This window comes from Cimex lectularius, unplaced genomic scaffold, assembly GCF_000648675.2.
Source record: "Cimex lectularius strain Harlan isolate CLEC.00 unplaced genomic scaffold, Clec_2.1 scaffold125, whole genome shotgun sequence".
In the NCBI taxonomy this organism is placed as follows: domain Eukaryota; kingdom Metazoa; phylum Arthropoda; class Insecta; order Hemiptera; family Cimicidae; genus Cimex; species Cimex lectularius.
The window spans coordinates 1,269,098-1,290,837 of NW_019392662.1; the positions used below are offsets into that span (position 1 = coordinate 1,269,098).

At 34.5% G+C, this 21,740-nt stretch overlaps 1 protein-coding gene and 1 non-coding gene across 2 annotated transcripts in view; one reads left to right on the plus strand and one right to left on the minus strand.

Moving 5' to 3' along the window:
- The window catches only part of LOC106668836, a 72,086-nt gene that overhangs the window by 26,671 nt on the left and 23,675 nt on the right, over window positions 1-21,740 (plus strand). The window contains exons 2-3 of the mRNA XM_014397972.2: window positions 11,339-13,529; window positions 16,291-16,406. Coding sequence (XP_014253458.1) covers window positions 11,339-13,529; window positions 16,291-16,406 — 2,307 coding nt within the window. The remainder of the gene's footprint in view (window positions 1-11,338; window positions 13,530-16,290; window positions 16,407-21,740) is intronic.
- On the minus strand, window positions 14,429-14,501 carry Trnam-cau. The gene has a single exon. It is a non-coding gene; the product is annotated as a tRNA-Met (tRNA).

A 21,740-nucleotide genomic window follows, 5' to 3' on the forward strand; every position in this document is an offset into this window, starting at 1 on the left:
TAATTTGGGTTCTAAACTGAAATAGTGCAATTGTTTACTTATTTACCAACACGACTGCAACTTTGATTAAAGGATTATTTTATTATTGTATTATTATTCCTCGGTATAAAAGAGTTTTAAGATTCAAAACGTTTTAGCTCATCCATTCAAAATTTCCTTAAGTTTTTTTAATATTTTCTATTAGTACTAATCTTTCTACCTTACCAATCAGTCAGCCACAGTTTTTTCCATTCCTTCATCAGTTTCTTTATCTTTGAAAAAAGTAATTAAAAAGCACAAAAAAGGTTATTAAGTAGAGTACGTTTTCGGAAATTTGCTGGTTTATAGGTTAGGAAATAGTAGTTTAGAATAGCCATGGTAAATATAAAAAATTTTTTTTTCAATGTTCTTGCTAGTAAAACGCTTATTTCACCAACTTTTACAAGTTTAGTATTGATCACATCTTATTGGAAATTTAACGTAATTTTCAATGGTATCAACGGGTTAATTTTGAAATTGTGATTGTTTATTTGAAGCAAGGTCCTGAAATCTTAAAAAATCAGCAAAAGGGGAATAACTCCGAAACTGTTGAGATTAGGACCATAGTTAAATTAGGACAATTTGGCTCCATTTTAAATGTAGAATGTACAGGCAATGTTTGTAACACGAGTAGCCGAACACCCTGTATATTTTGCGTCAGAGATCACCGGTTGGCCACGATATTTTGTTACTTCCCAAAGAAAAAAAATAAAACATTTTTAATGCAATACTTAAACTAATAAGGAAATGGTAATCATTCCATTTAGACACTTTTGGTCTTCACGCTATGTAAATAGCATAGTTGGTATATTTTCCAATAATCCAACTTTGACGAACGTAGTTCGAGCGTAAAATTTCAATGAGTATACTGTATGAACAATCTTTTGACTCTGTTGACTCGGCTGGACATGTTTCCTAAGACGTGAATATTGAAAAACCCACAAAGGGGTTTTTGAACTGGGCAGAGGGGTTTTTTTGAATCTGGTAAATGTCGTTTCACCCCCTCGGCCTTGTCACCGTGACGGACAACAATTGAATCACAAAAGAAAAGAATCGGATCGTCGTCGAATGACGGCGAATTATGTAAAAGGTGGCTTTTGTGTTTTTATCCCAGGGCTGGTCCTATTTGAGTGAAACACTTCGTTTCGAAGGATTCACGCGCCTTTTGACCTCTGGGGTAATTCGACCTAGGAGAAGATTCGTGATAACAGGACTTCATCGCACGTAGTTGCCGTGCCGGGAGCACATGCATACTTTTCCTCGAATTCTACACCACCTGTGTGTGTCTGCCTTTCACTTACTTTCCACTCTGTGCTTCGAAAACCAAGAAGAAGCAATTTTATTATTAACTATACAATAAATGTTTGGTGTTTAGTGATCGTTACTTGGATTATTTGGAGGTCGTGAGATGCGGTCTGGTCTAAAACGTAGGTTTTAGAAAAATATTTTCTTTATCGTGCCAACGTTTCGATCTTTGAGATCATCTTCAGGGCTCAAAAAGTGTTTGTTTTCCGTGTAAATGTGTCATTCTTGTCTGTCGTGTTGAGAGTGCCCTTTTTATTTTTTTATATATATATATTTTTAATGGTGTGTGTTTTTAATTTGGTCAAAGTGAAAATTGTACGCATCTTTTTGATGTTTCTACAATTTTGTAAATTGTCTGTAGGTATTATGTTGGCGGCACTGAGTCTTAATTGGTGTAATTTTTGTGTCAGTGTGTTAATGTTTTTAATGCTGGTAGTGATTTTATGTATAATATTTTTCTTTTGAAATGTATTGTGGCGTTATGTATGTCGTAAATTCTGGTGTTTGGTTGTTTTAGTGTGGCAGTTGTGAAGTTAAAATTATTTTTGATGCGAGTAGGGGCACTCTCAACACGACAGACAAGGATGACACATCTACATGGAAAATACACACTTTGAGCCCTGATGATGATCTCAATAAAGATCGAAACGTTGGCACGAGAAAGTAAATGTTTTTCTAAAACCTACATCACACCAGACCGCATCTCACGACCTACAAATAATATATAATAAATTACGCAAATTAATATATTAACTTACCATTTAGACAGAGGTTTTACAGTAATTCATTGGGCAAGAAGTGTCTCAAATATTTTTTAATAGTAAGAATTGGAGGAAGGAATATTGACATTAAACTTTTCATTACATGTTTGTTTAGTCTTGATTATGGTACTTTTTTAATCGTGAGATTTCACCTTGAGATCTATTGAGATGAATCTGTAATTTGGCCGTTTTCTGTCATCCTGATCTGGCTAAGTTTCATCAATTTTAATTCAACAGACCACGTAACTGTTGAAGATTAATTGTTTGAACACAACAGTTCATAAGCAATAAAATGTTTGATAGCTGTTAACTTCCAAAAATTCTTAGTTCTATGCAGCGAACAATAAATCTGGTTTAGAAGGAACCTACGAATAATTAAAAATAATAATATTTTTTAATTTGTCTAAACAATTTAAAGGTTTGATTTGACATTTATTATACGTGTAGCTTGTGAATGTTACACCCAAATAAATTTATATTAAACGAGAAAGGCGAGGCCAGGTCGCTATAGGGTAGTCCCTCTTCATGCGATGAACATTGATCGCATCTTGATTAATTGCTTCCGCCCATTTTGCGATAGTACAATGTAAAATCTAGCCAAAATTATGTACGTTGGTGAACCTGCGACCCCCAGGGGAAAGTGGTCAGGTCACCTTCGACCCCGCGAAAGTCCTTCAAATGAACTTTCCAAGCATATTTCTCTGAAAGTACATGACTTCCGCCCTGTGGCCCTCGTCAAGTATAAAAAGTCCGTTCGCTTAACTTGTAACCGATTCTGGTCGATAAACAGTGAAATCGAACGTCAAATGAATCAAATGATTGTTCACCGTGACTGTTGCCCGGCAAACCGACTGCGCTTGCATTCACGCTCAATTTTCCTACCGTTCCGATTGCCGGCACATAAAATATTTGCATCCAATCATGGAGAAAGGACTTTTTACCTTTTACTCTGCTTGAAATTGTATTTTTCTTGTTCGTTACTTAAGTTACTAAATTATCTAGCCTTGAAATCTTCTACACAGATCGTCTGTTTTCCACCTTCCGTCGAAACAATGCCAAACATGCAATTTCACACTACAGATTCTTTGTTAATGGGCACATTTGCTGAATAATTAGAAAGGGATGCTTTTGTTCAGTGAAATATCACTTTTTAGACAAATCTTTTTCATGCTGATTTATCCAGTTGTTAATTGCAATAGAATCCATCTTCTCAAGATTGATGGTCTTTGTGAAGGTGTTGGAGATTTATTATCTCGCTGAATTATCAATCGTCGACTAATATGACCTTATAAAAAATTATATAATTGATATCGGCCATTACATGAATTATGATTGAAGATATCATTAAAGTTCATAGAACGCCTGCAGACGGACAGTTGTGGATGCTTGCATACTGATAACCCTAACATACATGAAATATCACAATTATTCCATCGGGGCGTTCATAATAAGATGCTCAATTTAAATTCAAGAAAAAATAGCAGGATAAAAAATAATGGACAAAAGCTTTTGAAAAACCACTATGCATCACCTTGTAATTTGGTCGTTTCCGAACATTCAGGTCTGCCTATCTTTATGGTTTTTGCATTCCACCAACAATGATGAAAAAACATGATTTATACAAACTATCGATATTTTTATCCCTACAGAACTGATTAAAGTCACTTGCAGCATAAAGTCATTACATTCGACGACTTCGGACCTTCAACTCGCTTCTCGGTCTTTTGGCTAAGATCAAAGTAGTATTTTTAAGTATCTGGTTTTTGCATTCCACCATCTGCATTGGTTGGTGTGTCTCTCATGCCGCTCCCTTCTTATAACCCTGACCTTCATACCGTTATTACACAAGGAAACAAAAGCTATATAAAACTACCTTTTTGCCAAAAGTAAATTATTTTGTGAAAAATGTTATTGGTTAAATGATACGAACACATTAATGAAAATTGAAAAGTAATGATTTGTATAAATTAATTTCTGTTTATATATTTTTTCATTTCAATTGACAAAATGTACCATACAGATCTTTATAAAGGTAGATCAGATGTTACGTGATACTATGATGAAAATAAATTAATACATCTTTATAAAGTTCATATTGCTTCTGAAAAACTGCCGTTAATATCTCATTTTATTGCTTTGATTTTTATAGTCTTGGAGCAAGTACCACTTTCTTCCTTTTCTAGCTATAGAAGACTTACGTTCACACTGCAACGGGCATGTAATGGGACTTTATTTTCGAAAAAGTAAAATATTTTTTAAACCTATTTCCACAAGTAAAAATCCAATCTGCTGGTATTTCTGATTAGTATTTCACTGTGTTGAAACCTTATTGTACTGAGTGATTAAAGGAAATAAAAATTTTCACCACCTTTTTTGTGAAAAATACACTTAAAATTGATCGTAAATAAAGGAATGAAAACTGAAAATTTAAAAAAAGTGGCTTAATTTAGAAAACTTTTTCCTGGTGTTATATCAATTAAACAATAAATCCATCACTGAAGATGGCGAAACGCTGAGACACTTGTACCGACCTTTCAAGTATTTTTTTCTCGCTGCCCTTATTAGATCAAATCAGCAGGATAGGCGGAGAAGGATGACCAGAAACGACTAAACTACTGGTTCATGCAAGTCATAACTTTATATTGTTAATTTTTGAACAACAATACTCGAGTATGATACTTATAAATAAGAAATAAATTGAAACTCATAGAAAATCATTTTTCATTCTTTCTCGGATCCATTTTGTTTCTTCAATGTTCTAGATCTAAGTTGACATCAACTTTAAAACCTTGTCTGTAAAAACCCAGGTAATTTTCGATTATTTTAGTCTGCCTATCCTCGCAGATTAGGTCTGTCGCGTTATAAGAGAACTTATACTCGTTGTTTTTCTTCCTTGAATTCATTTTGTTCTTTTGCAATGTTCTAGTTTTCTGTTGCCAGCTTTTTAGTAGCCTGGTCGTTTTCGGTTATTTTTGTCAGCCTATCCAAGCTATTTTGTTATACTGTCCATTCCCGACCAAATAAAACGCGAGGAAAGGCGGACCAGGATAACTGAACTTAATTTGTCTCAACTAAAATCACCTTCTTTTTAGCAACTTGGTCGTTTCTATTTCTACCTACACTCGCTGTTTTTGTCTGGCATACATTTGGTTAGAGATGGGCTAAAACTCCAAAAACAACGAGCGTAGGTAGAACGTAGTAATATAAACGACAAGACTACTAAAATAAGATGGGTTTAATTAAGCGAGATAAATTCGATCATCCTGGTCCGCCATTCCTCGCTGGTTTAGTCTGTCCTATGTTTTTTTCTTCTTTTTATTGGTTTTTACATTTGTAAAACAAGTACAGCAGTGAAAATACTGTAAGAACAAAATTGACATGAAAAACATGTGAAGTGAGCCTCGTTCAAAAGAAATGACCACTTTTTCAATTTTCTTCGTCACTACGAAGGGCCATCGGTCTCTCAGTCGACGGGAAGGATTATCTGGGATGTTAGTGGAACTGAGTCTGACGTACAAGGCATTGGGATGTATGGAAAGGGATTGATAGGATTTTTTGTAATAGCGTTTCGCTACTTCTGGAACAATCGGAATATTAAAATCTCGGTTGGGGTGAGGTTTGATGCATAATAATGGAGGGTTAATCATTCTTTTGGGACTTTTGATTGGAATCTTTGAATGAGTTGGGAGTTGGAATGATTGGTTGATCCCCAGAGTTCCCGAAACCATAAGTCCACATAGATTTGAGAACCATGGTGTTTTGTATATTTTGTAATTAAAAGGAAGTTTGGATCGTCTGTCGAGTAGTAGTGTGACAGTGGTAATATACGCGTGTCATAAAATTGCGGAGATAGGCATGCCAAAATGATCGGAAACGACGAAATTACAGGTTCATCCCTTTCCTGACCTCAAAGTGATTTCTCACAATTTAGTAATGTTTAGTAGTTCATTAATCTTAGAGAGGGTATAATGCGGGCGATTACTTGAATGGGCGATAACTCGATAATCGGGCGAATAAACTCTTCGATAATGGAAAATCGTATATCGAATTGTGCGCCGGAGTATTTGGCGAAAATGCCGGAGCTAAAAAAAGATGAGCCCCGACCTCAGATTATCCTTGGCCTCGGTCGGTAACGTCTGTTCACAGGTGTCTGTCGGGAAGAGCCATTATTTCCCGGCGGTCTCTTTCTCTCAATAAGGACAAACGCCCACGAAAGAGCTTTCTAACCGCAGTTTCAAAGTGGCGAGAACAGATGGAATCGTCGGCGGCTTTGGACTTGCAGTTGACAACGGAAGAGGTGACGAGGTGAAAGGTGAAGACGTCTGTCCAATAAAGCACCGAGCGCAGTTGCACACTTTCGCCTCTTCGGCCCATCGCGGCCAATTCCACTTTCCACACTTATTCCTTCTCGGTTATTATTGATTTCTGCTTTTTTTTTTTTAGAAGATATGAAACTTGCTCAGATTTCACGGCGAAACACTTCCTTCTTCCCTTATCCGTCATCTATCACGGATGTAATACGAATAATATTTTTCCTTGGGAAGAATTTGTCAAGCAAATTTTGAAAATTACGACGTACTAAACGCCAGGCTGAAAGACAAAACCTGACGGTACTATACAATAGTAATTCCATATTCTGAACAATTTTATGCTTCTTCGGTTTCCTTTTTTTCCACCGATCTCCATGAATTTTGTGCTTATTCTAAGGAATGTATTGTAGAAATGGTTTCGCTAGGCATTCACATATGCATTTTTTACAAAGTGAAAACTTGATAGTCAATCGTTGAACAACATTAATCAACCGTTGAATCGTAGAAGGATAATCGGAATATACAATTTTTCGTAATTAGAAACAATCAACAAATGACAGTTAAAACGCAAAGAAAAAAATAAATCAGATAAAAATGAACAAGAATTGTAAATTCGTCAATGGTGAAAAAATAGTAAGATTTGAAGCTCTAGTTAATCGGTATAATAATTTTTTTTTTGATTTGGTAGTTCAAATCTATCCATGTATTATGTGAAATACTCCCTGTTGATACAAAATAGGCCCATTCAAATTAAACCGACAACCCATTACGATTTTTGGTTTATGCTCTGCTACTGACTACTGACTGAAAAGTCAAAAAATTTTAACTTTTCTCTCTTATGTTAACAAACTGTTTAAAAAACGTTGTTTACAGCACAACTAACATAAATAACACACATAAATGTTATCTATAGCAATACAATAGCCGTAATAGAAGACACTAAGAGAGGGACGATTTTCATCCAATATAGGTACTATTTGCATTTGTTAATTGTTCTCCCCCTTTGTCAACAAATTCTCGTGGTACAGACTAAACACAAATGACCAATTTAAAATTTCGATATTGTTTTTATAAAGTTCAATAGTAATAATAGACAGGACATTGCCACATCTGACTTATTAATTAATGTTGTCAATGTTCAACAGTTCTATTGTTTAACAACATATTTTATTGATACAAAATAGTTATTTATGACACAATTATGAAAAATTTGGCATGTTGAGATGTTATCCTTGTTATCTTTAGTATTAGGTATTGAAGAAATTGGGAGAAAATTGCCATTCTGACGTGAACTGTTGAAGTTGAAGTGTTCTGTTTCTATCCACTTTTTCTTTTGGTGCAACCACGTTATTTGATACAACAAAATATATAAAAAAATCTTAATTTATATAATTCGTATTCTTAATAAAATTTTATTCCTAATAATTTGAAATTAAACAAATAGGGAGAAAATTGCTAATTTTGATATCTCATACTCTGCAAAGTTGAACGGTTCCACTTGTCCACTTTTTCTTTTGGTGCAAACATATTATTTAAGACACAGTTAAAAAAATATCTTAATTTATATCATTTTTATTGCTAATAATTGAAATTAAACAAATAGGGAGAAAATTGCTACTTTTGATATCTCATAGTCTGTAAAGTTAAACAGTTCCACTTGTCCACTTTTTCTTTTGGGACAAACAGATTATTTGTGATACAACTACAAAAATATCTTAATTAAATCACTTTTATCCTTACTAACTGAAATTAAACAAATAGGGATCAAATTGCTACTTCTGATATTTCTTTCTATGCGTTCCACTTGTCCACTTTTTCTTTTGGTGCAAACAAATTATTTGTGACATAATTAACAAAGTTTTGCAGATTTATCTCTTATCCTCTTAGGCTTGATCAGGGATGTAGTCAACAGTTATACCAATATCTTAATTACAACAATTGGTAGACAACAATTACTAAAATTTAAAAAAATATATTAAATAAAAAAATTAAAAAATTAAATTTTATTGTTAATAATTGAAATTAAACAATTAGGGATGATATAAACACTTCTGCCAACTCAATATCGGCAAAGCTGACCAGTTCTCTCCTTTGGCAAATTGGATCTATTGGTACAAACTACTAACTAGTTATTAAAGACACAAATAACCAAAATATATCTTTTTTAAATGTTATCTTTAATAACTGAAATTGAACAGATACCTTCGTCATCTCAATATCGGCAAATTGGAACAGTTCTCCCCTACAACAAGACCAAAGACTATTGGTACAAAATGGTTAATTATGACACACTTTACAAGATTATCATAGCATTTATAAATGTTATTATTGATGATTTGAATTAAACTAGTTGGGATATAATTGTCACTCTGACACGAATTAAACAAAGAGGGAGAAAATTACTACTTCTGCCATCTCAATCAATGCTAAGTTAAACAGTTGTTTTTCTATTAGGTTTTCTTTTGGTACACACTGTTGTTTTTGAAACAATTAATAACAATATTTCAATAATTATTCTTTCAATTTTTGGTTGAGACAACCGTTCGAACCTATTTTTTCCATTTTCAAATGTCGGATCGGATTCTCAGCGACTTATGAAGTGGCCACGGGGAGCTGTTAGTGAAGTTATACTTCTTTTATTTATTAAATATTAATTCATTTACGTTTGTAGGTCGAGATGGAGAGTTGGTGTCTGAGAGGATCGAAGTTACGATAGCTCAAGTGGTAGAGTAGCGGCGTATTTAGCCGAAGGTCGTGGGTTCGAATCCCGCTCGTGACACTGACTTTTATCTCAACCAAGACCTTACATTGAAAGAACAATTAATTGAAAGATGTAACTTGGTCAATTGACCACTAAAACGTAAATGAATTAATATCAATATTATAGAGTTATATATATTTATTAATAGCTCAAATTAAACAATTAGGGTGTAAATATCGCCAACTCAATATCGGCAAAATTGAACAGTTTAATATTTTGTCACACAAAATGTATTTCTAGAAAGTGGTCATTTTTAGAAAAATATCATAGAATTGTATAAATTATATTCATAATAATAATGGAAATCAAATAAATAGGGAAAGAGCCACTGCCCTCTCAGTTCCAAATTTGAACAGTTCCTTCTGGTTAAACCAGATCTATTGATACAAAATATTTATTCATAAAACCATTAACCAAAATCATCATCATTTATCATATCATACCATAACCATCATATCATAACCATATCATATCATTTATACATTTTATATACAATAATTGGATTTGAGCAAATAGGCATAAAATTTTCATATGAAAGTCAGCATTTACAAAAGGTTCATTATTCACCTCGACAAATCCACCTCCTTTCTCAACCAAATCTATTGGCACAAATTGGTTAAATTTATTTTAGCTCCGCGATTAAAGTTTATTCAAATTTATGTAGAACGTATATCCTCCTAGTACAATACGGTTAAGTCATCGATTCCAATCCGCGATGTCGTAATTCTTACGGAGACGTCCACTCTCCCTACGACAAATTGCGTGTGATAGTCAATCACGGACAAGCGGATGGATCAATGAGCCCTTCGTTGTCGAAAAAAAGAAAGAAGGAAAGTCATTTATCTGAGGACGAGTGAAACAAAGAATAAAGATCCGAGCATTGTCTCGACCACAATGGAATCGCGGTCCAGGGAAAGTTGCGTGCAGTAAAAAGCAAAGACCGACAGGCAAATTCGACAAGGCAAACTTTTTTGAATAGGAAAACTCTTATGTGGATTTTTATTCCTGCGGGGCTATGGACTTATAACACTCCATATTAGCCGTCTGAAAAGAAATAAAGGGTCAAACTTGACCGCAGGCCTGGCCGTATTTGAATTGAAAATAACACGTTTCTTTTCCGTGGTTTTTACAATCATTCTTATTGCGACATTTTTATTACCTCTATGCTGTTCATTTGTTTCACTGCAGTGGGAAAAATGCAAATCCTTTCTGAACTGAAGCGGATTGGGAAACGTAATAACAGGCCTGGTTAGTTGCTAAAACTGGCCCAGAAACCACAGGCGTTTGTCGTGAGTTCGAAAACCTACCTGTTGTTTTATGTTTATGCCGGAACTTCAAAAACGCTTTTCCCATGCCAAAGTTGTTTTTAATAAATGTACGCGATTACGGTATAAACGATAAGTTCAACAATTGTTTTCTAATCAAAGTCCGCCTTTTCCCGTGAGATTATACGGTAATGCGACATAGCACGGACTTTATAACCTATAATTTACAAATTGTTCTAATAAATATATAATTAATCAAAATTAGATCGGTACAATTTGATCGTTTTTTCCAACATTCTTATATCGACCAATTTGAAAAATTGTGATGTCTTCTAATAGAATTAATTTATCGGTTATTTTCACAGCTTTCAGACAAGGTTCACACTGACCCAGTTAACTTGTACGTTTTTTTATAAACATACAAGTAGACCTGAAACCTTGTTTAAGGGCAAGGCCGAGCTTATTTTCATCCTAAAATAGAATCTTTCTGCAGCTTTCACTTCTCCGTTCAATTGGTCGGTGAGCATAATTATTCGACATACTCGAGAAACTTGTTCAGTTCAGTTTTGACGATTCGAAAAGAAGTTCAAAACAATTATAAGGACGTTAGTTAATTTGATATCTTTCAATGAAACTTTTTGTTCTGAGACTTTCATAAGAGAAGAGTATCAGATAAGTAGGCAGGAAGAGCAGGACGTAAAGGCTAGCGAGATATATCGACAAGGGAAAAGGAATAGTGAATGATTACATCTTTTACAGACCGTTAATGATTGACTGATGAAGTTCAATCCTATCTTGACTTTCATTAGTCTCGCCTTGCATAGTTAAAAACACTTTTCTAAAGTTTAAATTAGTTATGATGAAGTATTATTATCTCTTCGTATTACTCAACATGATTGTGTTATTTTTTTGTTTCAGTATCAACCCTACCAGGAGCAGTTGAACAGAGGAGTGCTGTCGCCTCAGGAGCAGTCGCACATATTGAGCGATGTCCAGCAGCACAGGTTTTTGGTACAACAGGAGAGACCAAGGACGCAGCCTAATTATCAGAGGCCGCCTCCTCCACCACAACCGCCTGTTTCCTTCTCGGCCCCCTCGTTTCCTCAGCAGTACCAGTCGGATTCCTTCTCTTTCTCTCATTACCAACCGCAGTACCAGCCAGAAAGGAAGCCGATCCTTTTGAAGCCGACCTATCCCCAGGACCACAAGCCGACATTCACCCCAACTCCTCCCAAGTCGCAAAACTTCCACCAGCAGGATTATCAGCCGACTTATCACTCGAATTCGCAAGCCCCTATCCAGCAGGCGCAACCGTCTTTCCAACAATCGCAGACTTTCTCTCAGTTCCATCAACCACCTTTCCAGTCGTTCGAAAATAATTACGTTCTGACGTCCGAAAATCCTCAGCATCAACAGTTCTTGACCGAAGTATCTCAGCACCAAGCTAAGCCGGACGCGTACACTCCAAAACCGCAACAACAAGAGACTCCCTCTTGGATTTTAGAAACCCAACCTCCCACACCTTACAAGAAGCAGAAACCTTACGAAGCGATTACATTTGCGACGGAATCATTCAAAACGTCTACTCCGGCGCCGAGAGTAGTAAAATATAGGCCAAGACCAGTGAAGCAAGAAGACAAGTACCCGAGTAAAGAAGAACCCGGAGAAATTTATATCAAACCTGATAGAAAGAAGCTGTTTGATCAACTTGTTGGATCTCCGAAACCGGTTACAATTAAAGCGACGACTGTGAAACCCACTCGTTCCACGACAACCACTACGACAACAACGACACCGGCTCCAAGGATCCTTGATGAACAGTACATACAAGAACAACTACAGAAACAGATCCAGGAACAGCTAAGCGGAAAAGACGATATTTTCAAAACTTTAAAAATCACGCTGCCTGGTGAACTGAGCTCGGATCAAATCGCTAATCTTCCTAACATCGCTTTAGGAGATTCGGTAGCCCAGGTCCCTCAGCTTTCATCCTTCCCTCAGAATTTATTTTTGGCTAACGGGCAAAAAGTGAAAATTGTTGCACCCGGTAAAGCGTCCAAGAAAAACATTAAAACCGTTGTGATACAGCAGACGACGACTACGACCACACCAAAGCCTCCGGCAGTTCTTTTTGAAGAACTTACGAAAGGAGTTTTACCACCCGGTGCAGATTTCGAGGTCATAAGGCAGAAACAAGACGGAGCTCTAGAGAGGGTCGGTCCTATCCAAAATATCCCACAGAAGAAAGTCACATTCGTCATTTTAGAGGAACAACCAGACGGAAGCGTTAAAGTACAAGGCGTACGAGGGAACGAAGACGGACCGACCGACACTAAAGGAGAAGAAGTAGAATCCATTATCGAAAGATTGAAGAAAGGAGAAATCAAGCTTCCTCCGTCCTCAAAGTTGTCACGGCCCGTGGCGAACTCTACACCGCAAGAGTCACAACCGTCACCGAGCTATGTCAAACACGTGGAAAAAAGCCCCTCGAAGCCCACTGCAGCACCAAAACGAAAAAGCACGACACGCTCTCCGGTTTACGTTCATTCGACCCAAGTCGCCAATTCCCATGCCGGACCCAGCCTCCCTGTCGAAGAATACAAACGAGTAACGACGCAAGCACCTAGAAAACCTCAGTACTCCAGTCCGAACAGGGTTGCCGCTTTTCTACCGACAGTTAGCCCCCAAAACGACAACTCCGTCTCTTACTCTACATCGCCCTCGACGACCTTTTTGCCTCCAAAGTACTCGGTGTCCACAGCATACACGACAACTCCGAGACCAGTTTATACGACACCTGGACCGACGGCAAGCCCTATACCCTCTTACGTCTCCACCTTCCCCAGCCAATCCGCGTCTAGTCAAATCTACCCCAGCCAGGTATACGCGAACCACGAATTGTCCAGCCAGTATCCGAACCCCGAAGTGCCTAGCCATTCCTACACGAATCAGGAACTCTCCAGCCCGGTTTACTCTTCCAATCCACCTTTCACGAGCTCTACTCCTAATGCTATACAAGTGCTCGGCGAAACACTGAAAAAGAACGGACTGTACGCCATGGCCAAATTCTTGAAACAGTCGGGTCTCGACACCGTCCTCAACGAGACAGGTGAGCATTTTATATGTAACTATCACTATTAACGTAGTTATTTCGGTCAGTCAGACGTGCATTTCGACATTTCGCCATTTTCAGTGAGGGTCAGTGTGTGGTTATTTCTCTTGCTGTCGATTGACCATAGCAACTATGATAAGCTACCAAATACTAGGTTTATTCACACTCTATCATTGTGACTTTCCAATGAATATATTCGACTGTTCAGTTGTTACATACATTTTAAAATCTTTATTTATTTTCCTAACTTTTTAATATGCGAGAAGTATATGATGATGTTGATATTGGGTGAAACTAATTTAGGCTAATTGAATCGTAAAGGAGTTTAAAGCTTAAATGTTTTCACTTTTTAAGAATAAAGATTATCAGATTATCCGCACTATATTATTAAGAGTCGTTAACTGATCGTCATCGACTTCCTAAAACAATTTTTCAAATGAAAGGCAATTCGATTTCGATCTATCTTTCTCTGACTATTATTATTTCCGTCTCTATTTATATGTGTAACTTTTATGTATGTGTATAAATTATGTTATATAGTTGTGCATACAATGTTGTTGTCTACTGTACTAATTACTAATTTATACGAATTGTGACAAATAAACATGCTCGCTTTCTAGATTATGCAACGGTGACACATACAGAACATTATTACTTATAGTGATACTTTTAAAAAGTAATCAACTCTTGTATACCTTGTTTTCATGAAAAATTTAAAACAATAAATTTTGCAACCCTTCAACTCTGCCGGTCAAATGAACATGCACATATCACAATATTTATTAATGCACATTTATTAATTGCTTTTTGGATGAAGTTTAATTTAAAATGCAATTTTGAGCTGTAATAATGGTGATAAAACATTAATAACAACAAAAACACGGAACAAAAATTTTTGCCCCGGGTGAGGATCGAACTCACGACCTTAAGATTATGAGACTTACGCGCTGCCTACTGCGCTACCGAGGCTGGTTGTTCGAAGGAGTACTTTTCTTCCTTATACGAGCCCAGACCAGACTAGAATACGCTCTTTACCACGGTATAATTTATATTAAGCAATTAAATTAATTTAAATTATTAATTAAAAATGAGATTATTACGTTTGTCTCTAGTGTTTTCAGTTCATGCAATTTTTATTGTTTAATGTTTCAATATTATCGCTTTTTTAGCAAATAGCACTCGTATTTTGAGTGTTTTGGTCCTTCTTTTCTCACTTTTAGGATGTTTTTAGATACGGTTGTCAGAGTCTATGCGCTTTCTAAACGTAAAATTCATTTAGAACATTCATTTAACTTTGTATGGTTACTTAATTAATTGTTTAATAATTGTTATTAATGTTTTACGTAGAAAAGACAAGAGAAAGTTTATACCAGTACTTCCTTCTTCTTTTTTGATGGGTTTATTTTTAAATAATTAAGTTTATTACACACCTTCAGATAATGGCAGATGGAATTATTTCAACCGGAAAAACAAATTTAAAGGTCAAACGGACATTTTAACAATTTTTCTCGAGCCCGAAAAGCAACAGAGTACATGAAATACATTACAATATATTCAAAATATTCCATCATGCAATTAGTACATTTGTAAGTAAACGAAATCAAAACACAAAATTGGAAATCGAAGATAATTTCGCCAGATAAATTGTAGGATCTAAAGAGTTAATTTTGAAATATTTAATTTTATACCATCTTAAGAAAACGACAAATTTGAATGCTTTCTTGACGAGCTTATTTAGCTAATTTTACCAATGTACAGAAACAAACAAACATTTTTTTACGATTGTCTGGTGGATAAAATATTGACGAAAATATAATAAGATTTAAAGGGTTAATTTTTGGTATTTAACTTTATTCTACAGATACAGAAATGGCAGTCTGAATGATTGCAACCTGATTAACAAATTTCACAACTATGCAGATATAAATAAACATATTAAAAAAATATTGTTACACATTTTTCTGCTATCTAAAAATTCGCGAAGACATATTTACATTTGTAAGATTTAAATGGGTAATTTTTAAATATTTAAATTTATTCTTCAGCTTCAGAAATGGCAGTTTGAATGCAAAGATATCTGCAATTGTAGAATGATTTCAATCTAACTTATTAACTTTTTTTAAAAATTTTTATGCTTTTTTATACTTATATTTTAGACTTATGTGTTTTAATAGTTTAGATTCTGATGATGAGTGTAAATTCCCGAAATATCCAAATATATATTTAAACAAGAATTTTACTTTAAAAATTACCACATTGTTTTTTAAATAAAAACCAAGAAAGAAAAAATATGTTTACAAATGTTCGTGTTATTAAAAACACCTACAGAATAAAATTGTTATGTTTATATAATATAATTGTAAACGTAAAAGTTTTCCTGAAACTGTTACCTTGATATATTAGACACTTTCTTGCATTTCTATTTTTTTTTCTAAATTTGGTGGTTGATGATACAGATATAATCCCCAAAAGTTTAACAATAAAACAATTTACTTCTGTTTTAAATTCAATGTTTTTATCCCATTTTTTCTGTATTACTGTAAGATCAAAATTATTGCACACAACCATACATTAGTATAAAGAATTTTTTATTAGTTCAAGTAGACTTGAACATTACCTATGTTTTCTATACACAAATTATGCATTAATAGAGACGGAATGATGAAACAACATTCATTTATAATACAATACAATAATACAATAAATTTATTCGAATAATATTTATAATTTAAATTTCGTTGTTGATTTTTTTTCTCAGGACCTTACACGCTGTTTGTTCCCACGGACAAAGCTTTTAGAACTTTGCTGGTTCAACTCGGCGGCCCCGATCGAGCTGAGATCAAGTTCAAAGAGAACCCAAGGCTACTTAGTGGGGTAAGTGCTTGATTTTATTTTTTGTAGATGCCAATCATGAAAATAATGTAAAGACAACATTTTACACTCCTCTCTTAGACAATATTTAACATTTGTTTCATAGTAGGTAGGAAAATAGATTGTACATATGTAAATAAATTATATTGGTTTGGACATGTTATGTATATTTTAAAAATAGAGCTTTACAAAATCTTGGCCCCAGCCCATGTTCATAAACAATTTATATAAACCAAATTTTCTTTACCGTATCTTCTTTTTTCTCCATTCCAGGCTTTGTCAATCAATATATAGAAATGACTTGAATGAATTTAAAAACTGTGCGTTAAAATTACGGTATTGATTAAGATTTTTTTTTAAAAACTGAAATCGCATTTGGCGATATTCTGTGCGGGAATCGTTATACCACAATACCTAATATTTAAGCCAATACGAGTTTCTGAGGAAGTAGTATTCAAAACTTTATAAAAAAATACTATTACTATTCATATTCGCTATATTATTAAATTATTATTTTATTCGCTTTTAGTCGCTATATTATAATTATTATTAAATAATTTTGATTAGTTCTTTTGAGAATGAACATCATTGACCAATCTTATAAAACACGTGTGTGAGGTTTCTATGATCGATACTGGGAATAAAAATTGCAAGAAAATTTAGAGTGTATCAAGTGTAAAGTAAAATAAAAATTAACAACAATAATTTTTCATTATTTTTTAAAGAATAGCTTTTTTAACTTTTACTCAACAGTCCGTCGTTGACATGATTGTTGGCTCTTCAAAATACAGGGCGTTCAGTGAACAGACATGAATACTTCAGGAAGTTATTCTACATGTCAAATGGGCCTAAAAGTCCCTATTGCCCCTAGTCTGTTTCTCAGTTGTATCCGAGAATATTTCACTTTTCAGTCTTTCAGAAATTTTACCCATTAAGCCCCCATATCTCATAAAATATTAATCCTACCGTAAATTTGATTACTTCTACGACAAGTGCATTAAAAATATTACAAAATTAATTTATTTTTTTATTGTAAATTTAATCTATGCAAAGTAAGAAATCAAAACATAAAATCGTACGATTTTTCAAAGTTCTTGTCTAAGTTCAAGTAATATTTTCCTGGTTGTATCAATACTGAAGATACGACGCTTACAGACTAGTTGCCCCTACTAACGAGCTTTAAATATAATAGTTCTACCTATTTCTCAAAGGTAACTTATCACCAGTATAAAATTAACTTCACTAATTTCGTGGTCCGCTTGACATTTTTGTCAGAATCGAGTCGAGAATCCAATCCGATTACACATTCGAAAAATGGCAAAAAGGAGGGAAAAATCAAAAGGTGGGGTTGAGATGGGAAGTTAGTGTCCGAGTGGATCGAGTAGTAGCTCAAGTGGTAGAGCAGCGGCGTATCTAGCCGAAGATCGTGGGTTCGAATCCCGCTTGTGCCATTGACTTTTTTATCTCAACTAAAAAACCTTAATTAATTGTAATATAAAATTAACGTTTAATTCCTAAAAATTTGATCTTATGATTACATACTGTTCAAAGATATTAGTTAGTTATTAACATTCATCATTAATAATGCAAATTAAATAAAAACCTTAGAAAAAATATTGACCATAAGAAAAAAACCAACGTGAGGTTACATTAGAAAAACATATAAATCTGATAGGGTTTTCAATGCTCCCACCGTTGTTTCAATCAGCATGATTAATATTTAATGATATACGTTGGACTTTAAGGAATAAAGTTGTGTAAGGTTGAACTAAACTGAAAAATGAAATATATCGGAATTAGGAATTAGACTTTGGATAATAGGAAATTTTTAGTCCAATTTGACATGTACCTCCTAAACTATCGATTTGTTCACGGAACGCCCTGTATCTTAAATTCACGTCCTAAACTGATTTTGTACTTGGTATGGCTTCAGTTAACAATAAAAAATAAATAAATCTTATAGGATTTTTAATTCCCTTTCCGTGGATGTAACAAATTTACGTTAGGATTAATATTTTATGAGAGCCAGAGGCTTTATTGCAAAAAATGCGAAAGGTTAAAGTAACAGACAATAGGGGCTTTTTGGCCCCATTTCACATAGTAGTAATAGTATAAGTAACTCAACTAAAAACCTTAATCGAAAGATATTAATTGGTCAAGGGGACCTCGAAAACTAGTGAATAGTATAAGTAACTATACTATAGCTGAAATGCAGACAAATGTGTAGAGATTAGTGACCGTTAATCGATAGTTATTCAGATATCGTGAGATGCGGTCGGGTGTGATGTAGGTTTCAGAAAAACATTTTCTTTATCGTGCCAACGTTTCGATCTTTTATTGAGATCATCTTCAGGGCTCAAAGTGTTTGTCTTCTGTGTAATTGTGCCATCCTTGTGTGTCGTGTTGAGAGTGCCCAACGATATCTGAATAACTATACTATAGTATTGACGTCTCTTCATGGGACACCCTGTATAAAACATGGATTACTCCAGCCACACACTAACATTAAGTAATATTAATTTTTCGGATTAAGATGCTATTTTGCCATGTGACCAAGCTGATCGTTAGCTGATTACTTACTGTATATCGCACACCCACAAGAAGAGTGACACAAGTCGATAAAGTATAAAAACCGGATTATTTAGTTTTTAAGTATTTGGGTGTGTGATGCTACTGGAAAAAAAACTGGTGGTAAACACGTAGCTGCTAAGTAACACTTTTGAATTGGCAGGAACGTAGGGTCAACATTAAAGAAAATTGGCTTATCTTAGTTCTGTGCCGAGCTTTTAAGCATCGGTGTATGAAATATCTGTAAAAATGAATTTTACATCACGTGGACAAAGTGATTATAATTTGGTTGACAACCAACAAGAAGTAAACTGCCGTAAATAATGGTAATGAAGTCAGTCAGTTGTCAAATTCCATCCCTTTGGCAATAACCGTGGGACAAAGGGTTATGGAATTGGACCTTCTCGTTGCACTTTGATAACGGGTAATGAGAAAGAAAGTATGACCTATAATGCTGATAGTTCGGGCTATTCAGATTCCATTTACAAATCTGGGAAACATGAATAACGCAACTTCAAAAAGTTACAGAAAATCAAAGTAGTGCAAACATTGAATTATCACAATTACTTTTTATTCGAAATAAGATTGCATGTCCTTAATTGAATCTAACAGCATTTCTAGTTCTCAAGCTGTGTTTTTCTCTTCACTGTGAGAGAAAAATAGTACTAATTTTAGAATTATTTTAGTTGAAAAAGTATCGACCACTTTTTCACTCATGAACCCCCTAGATCAGGTATGGTCGAAGGAAAAAAGCAAATTCAATTGTTACTTTCAAGCTTTCGACCTATAAAAGGTCATTATCAGTGTCTATATTAATTTCACATTAAGAAAAACAATTGTTAAATCAATTGTACGGACATGTTTTTCCTTAAATTAATATAGACCCTGATGATGACCTTAAAATAGGTCGAAGCATGGCAGTACCAATCGAATTTGCTTTTTTCTTCAAGACCAATCAATTGATCTGGAGGGTTCGTGAATTATTTTAGTTTCATTACATTTATTTTAATAGCGTTCTTAATTATAATATTTTTTCACAATTTTTTAAGCATGTTTTCTATTAACTTTTACATTATTTTATCGTTTCGATGATTTTTTAATGGTTTAATTACATTATTTTTTTATAAAACTTTTATTTTCATACTTAATTTTGCATTTTTAATAACTAATTAGACTTGCTTCCAGAGGGAAAATGGATGGACCATTTAGGTCAAAAATAATCTTAGTATAACGTACTACATGGATATTTATGTTTGTTAGGTTTGTATATTTTAAGATAGAACAGACTGTCATAAAAAATTAATACCCTTATTATATTCTTTGATATCCATTATCGTTATAGCAAACAAACTAACTTAAATTACTGAGAGCCAATATGTGCAAGAAAAGTGTCACAACCTAAAATGGGTAGTTTTTTGGGGCAGTGCAGCTGGATTTTTATAGTTTTGGGTTTTTACGCTACCCGACGCAAATCCAAAGTCCATTTTTCCATAAGATTGTATTACAACGTGCACATCTGCCCGATGGTATGCTACGCTACCCTATTCTACGCTCTGCGATCCCCACCGCGCTTTCTTCCATTGATTCTAGGGTAGTATTAGTATCCCAAAGATTACAGTTTCTCCCCCGTAATGACGTGTAATTAATACATAAGTAAGAAAGTAAACTTTCATTTGTCTCTTCTGTTTCTGTTGTTAAGTTGTGTCACTTTTTGTGTGTGTACGATATGATCAGCGTAGATTGTCATGATTCATTAGGTAACATGTTTCATCGCGCCAAGAACTACCTCAGCGGTTTACGCCAATTCATCTCGTTGTATATTTTCCCAATTGTTTTAAGTTTTAATGAAAGTTGTGACATTTGAAAGTAAAAGTGATTAAAGACATTTCAGAAATTTGCCGTAGCCCGGAAAAACCGGAAGTACAATAGCACTCTAAAGGGGCGCGGTATACACAAACGCAGTCGTTTTCCGTTTCATTGTCATTCATCCGTGTTGAACGTTCAAAAGAAAGAGAAATTTCAAAGAAACGGAAAGGTTGTGTAAGGCCTCGGTATTTAAAAGTGCACAGAGACAAATGCGTCTGACAAGAGCGATTCTCATGTCATTAACGAGAAACCGAACATTGTATTGAACATGGATCGGACCGGAATCTCACGCCCGGTTCATTTCCCTTCTCGTATCACATTTAGAAATCGACCGGCAGAACGATCCGACGAGAATAATCACTAATGAATTTCATAACAATAAAAAATTAACATTAGGAAATATTATGATTAAGAACGGATTTCTAAATGTATACGATTGTCTACTGAGATTTGTGCTAAACATAACAATGTTTCTTTTTTGTCTCGGATTGTGCAACGAGTATGTTTTTGTCGAGTTACATGATGTTCAAGTAATGGTCGAGTAGATTAGTGTAGGAGAAAGACAGGAATGTTTATTACCGACCTAAATAATTTTTTTGTTCGGATTGATAACCCACCCACTATGCTCTATTTTTTTCCAAATCATACCACATAAAATAATTGCGGAATGAACAATGAAACAGAAATTATGAGTTAAAACCTTTATTGGTAAAAAGTGTAAAAAAATATAAACTTTTCCCAATGTAGTTAAGGCTAACAAGGTGGAAGCTACCCTAGTACTACCATTTTTGATGTAACTTTTTTTGGTGATACTAGGTTGAAAAATATTGGACACAGATCTGAACTTGTTGTCAGCAGTCCCTCGCAAATTAAAAAAAAATTTCTTTTTTATGGTTTTCTATT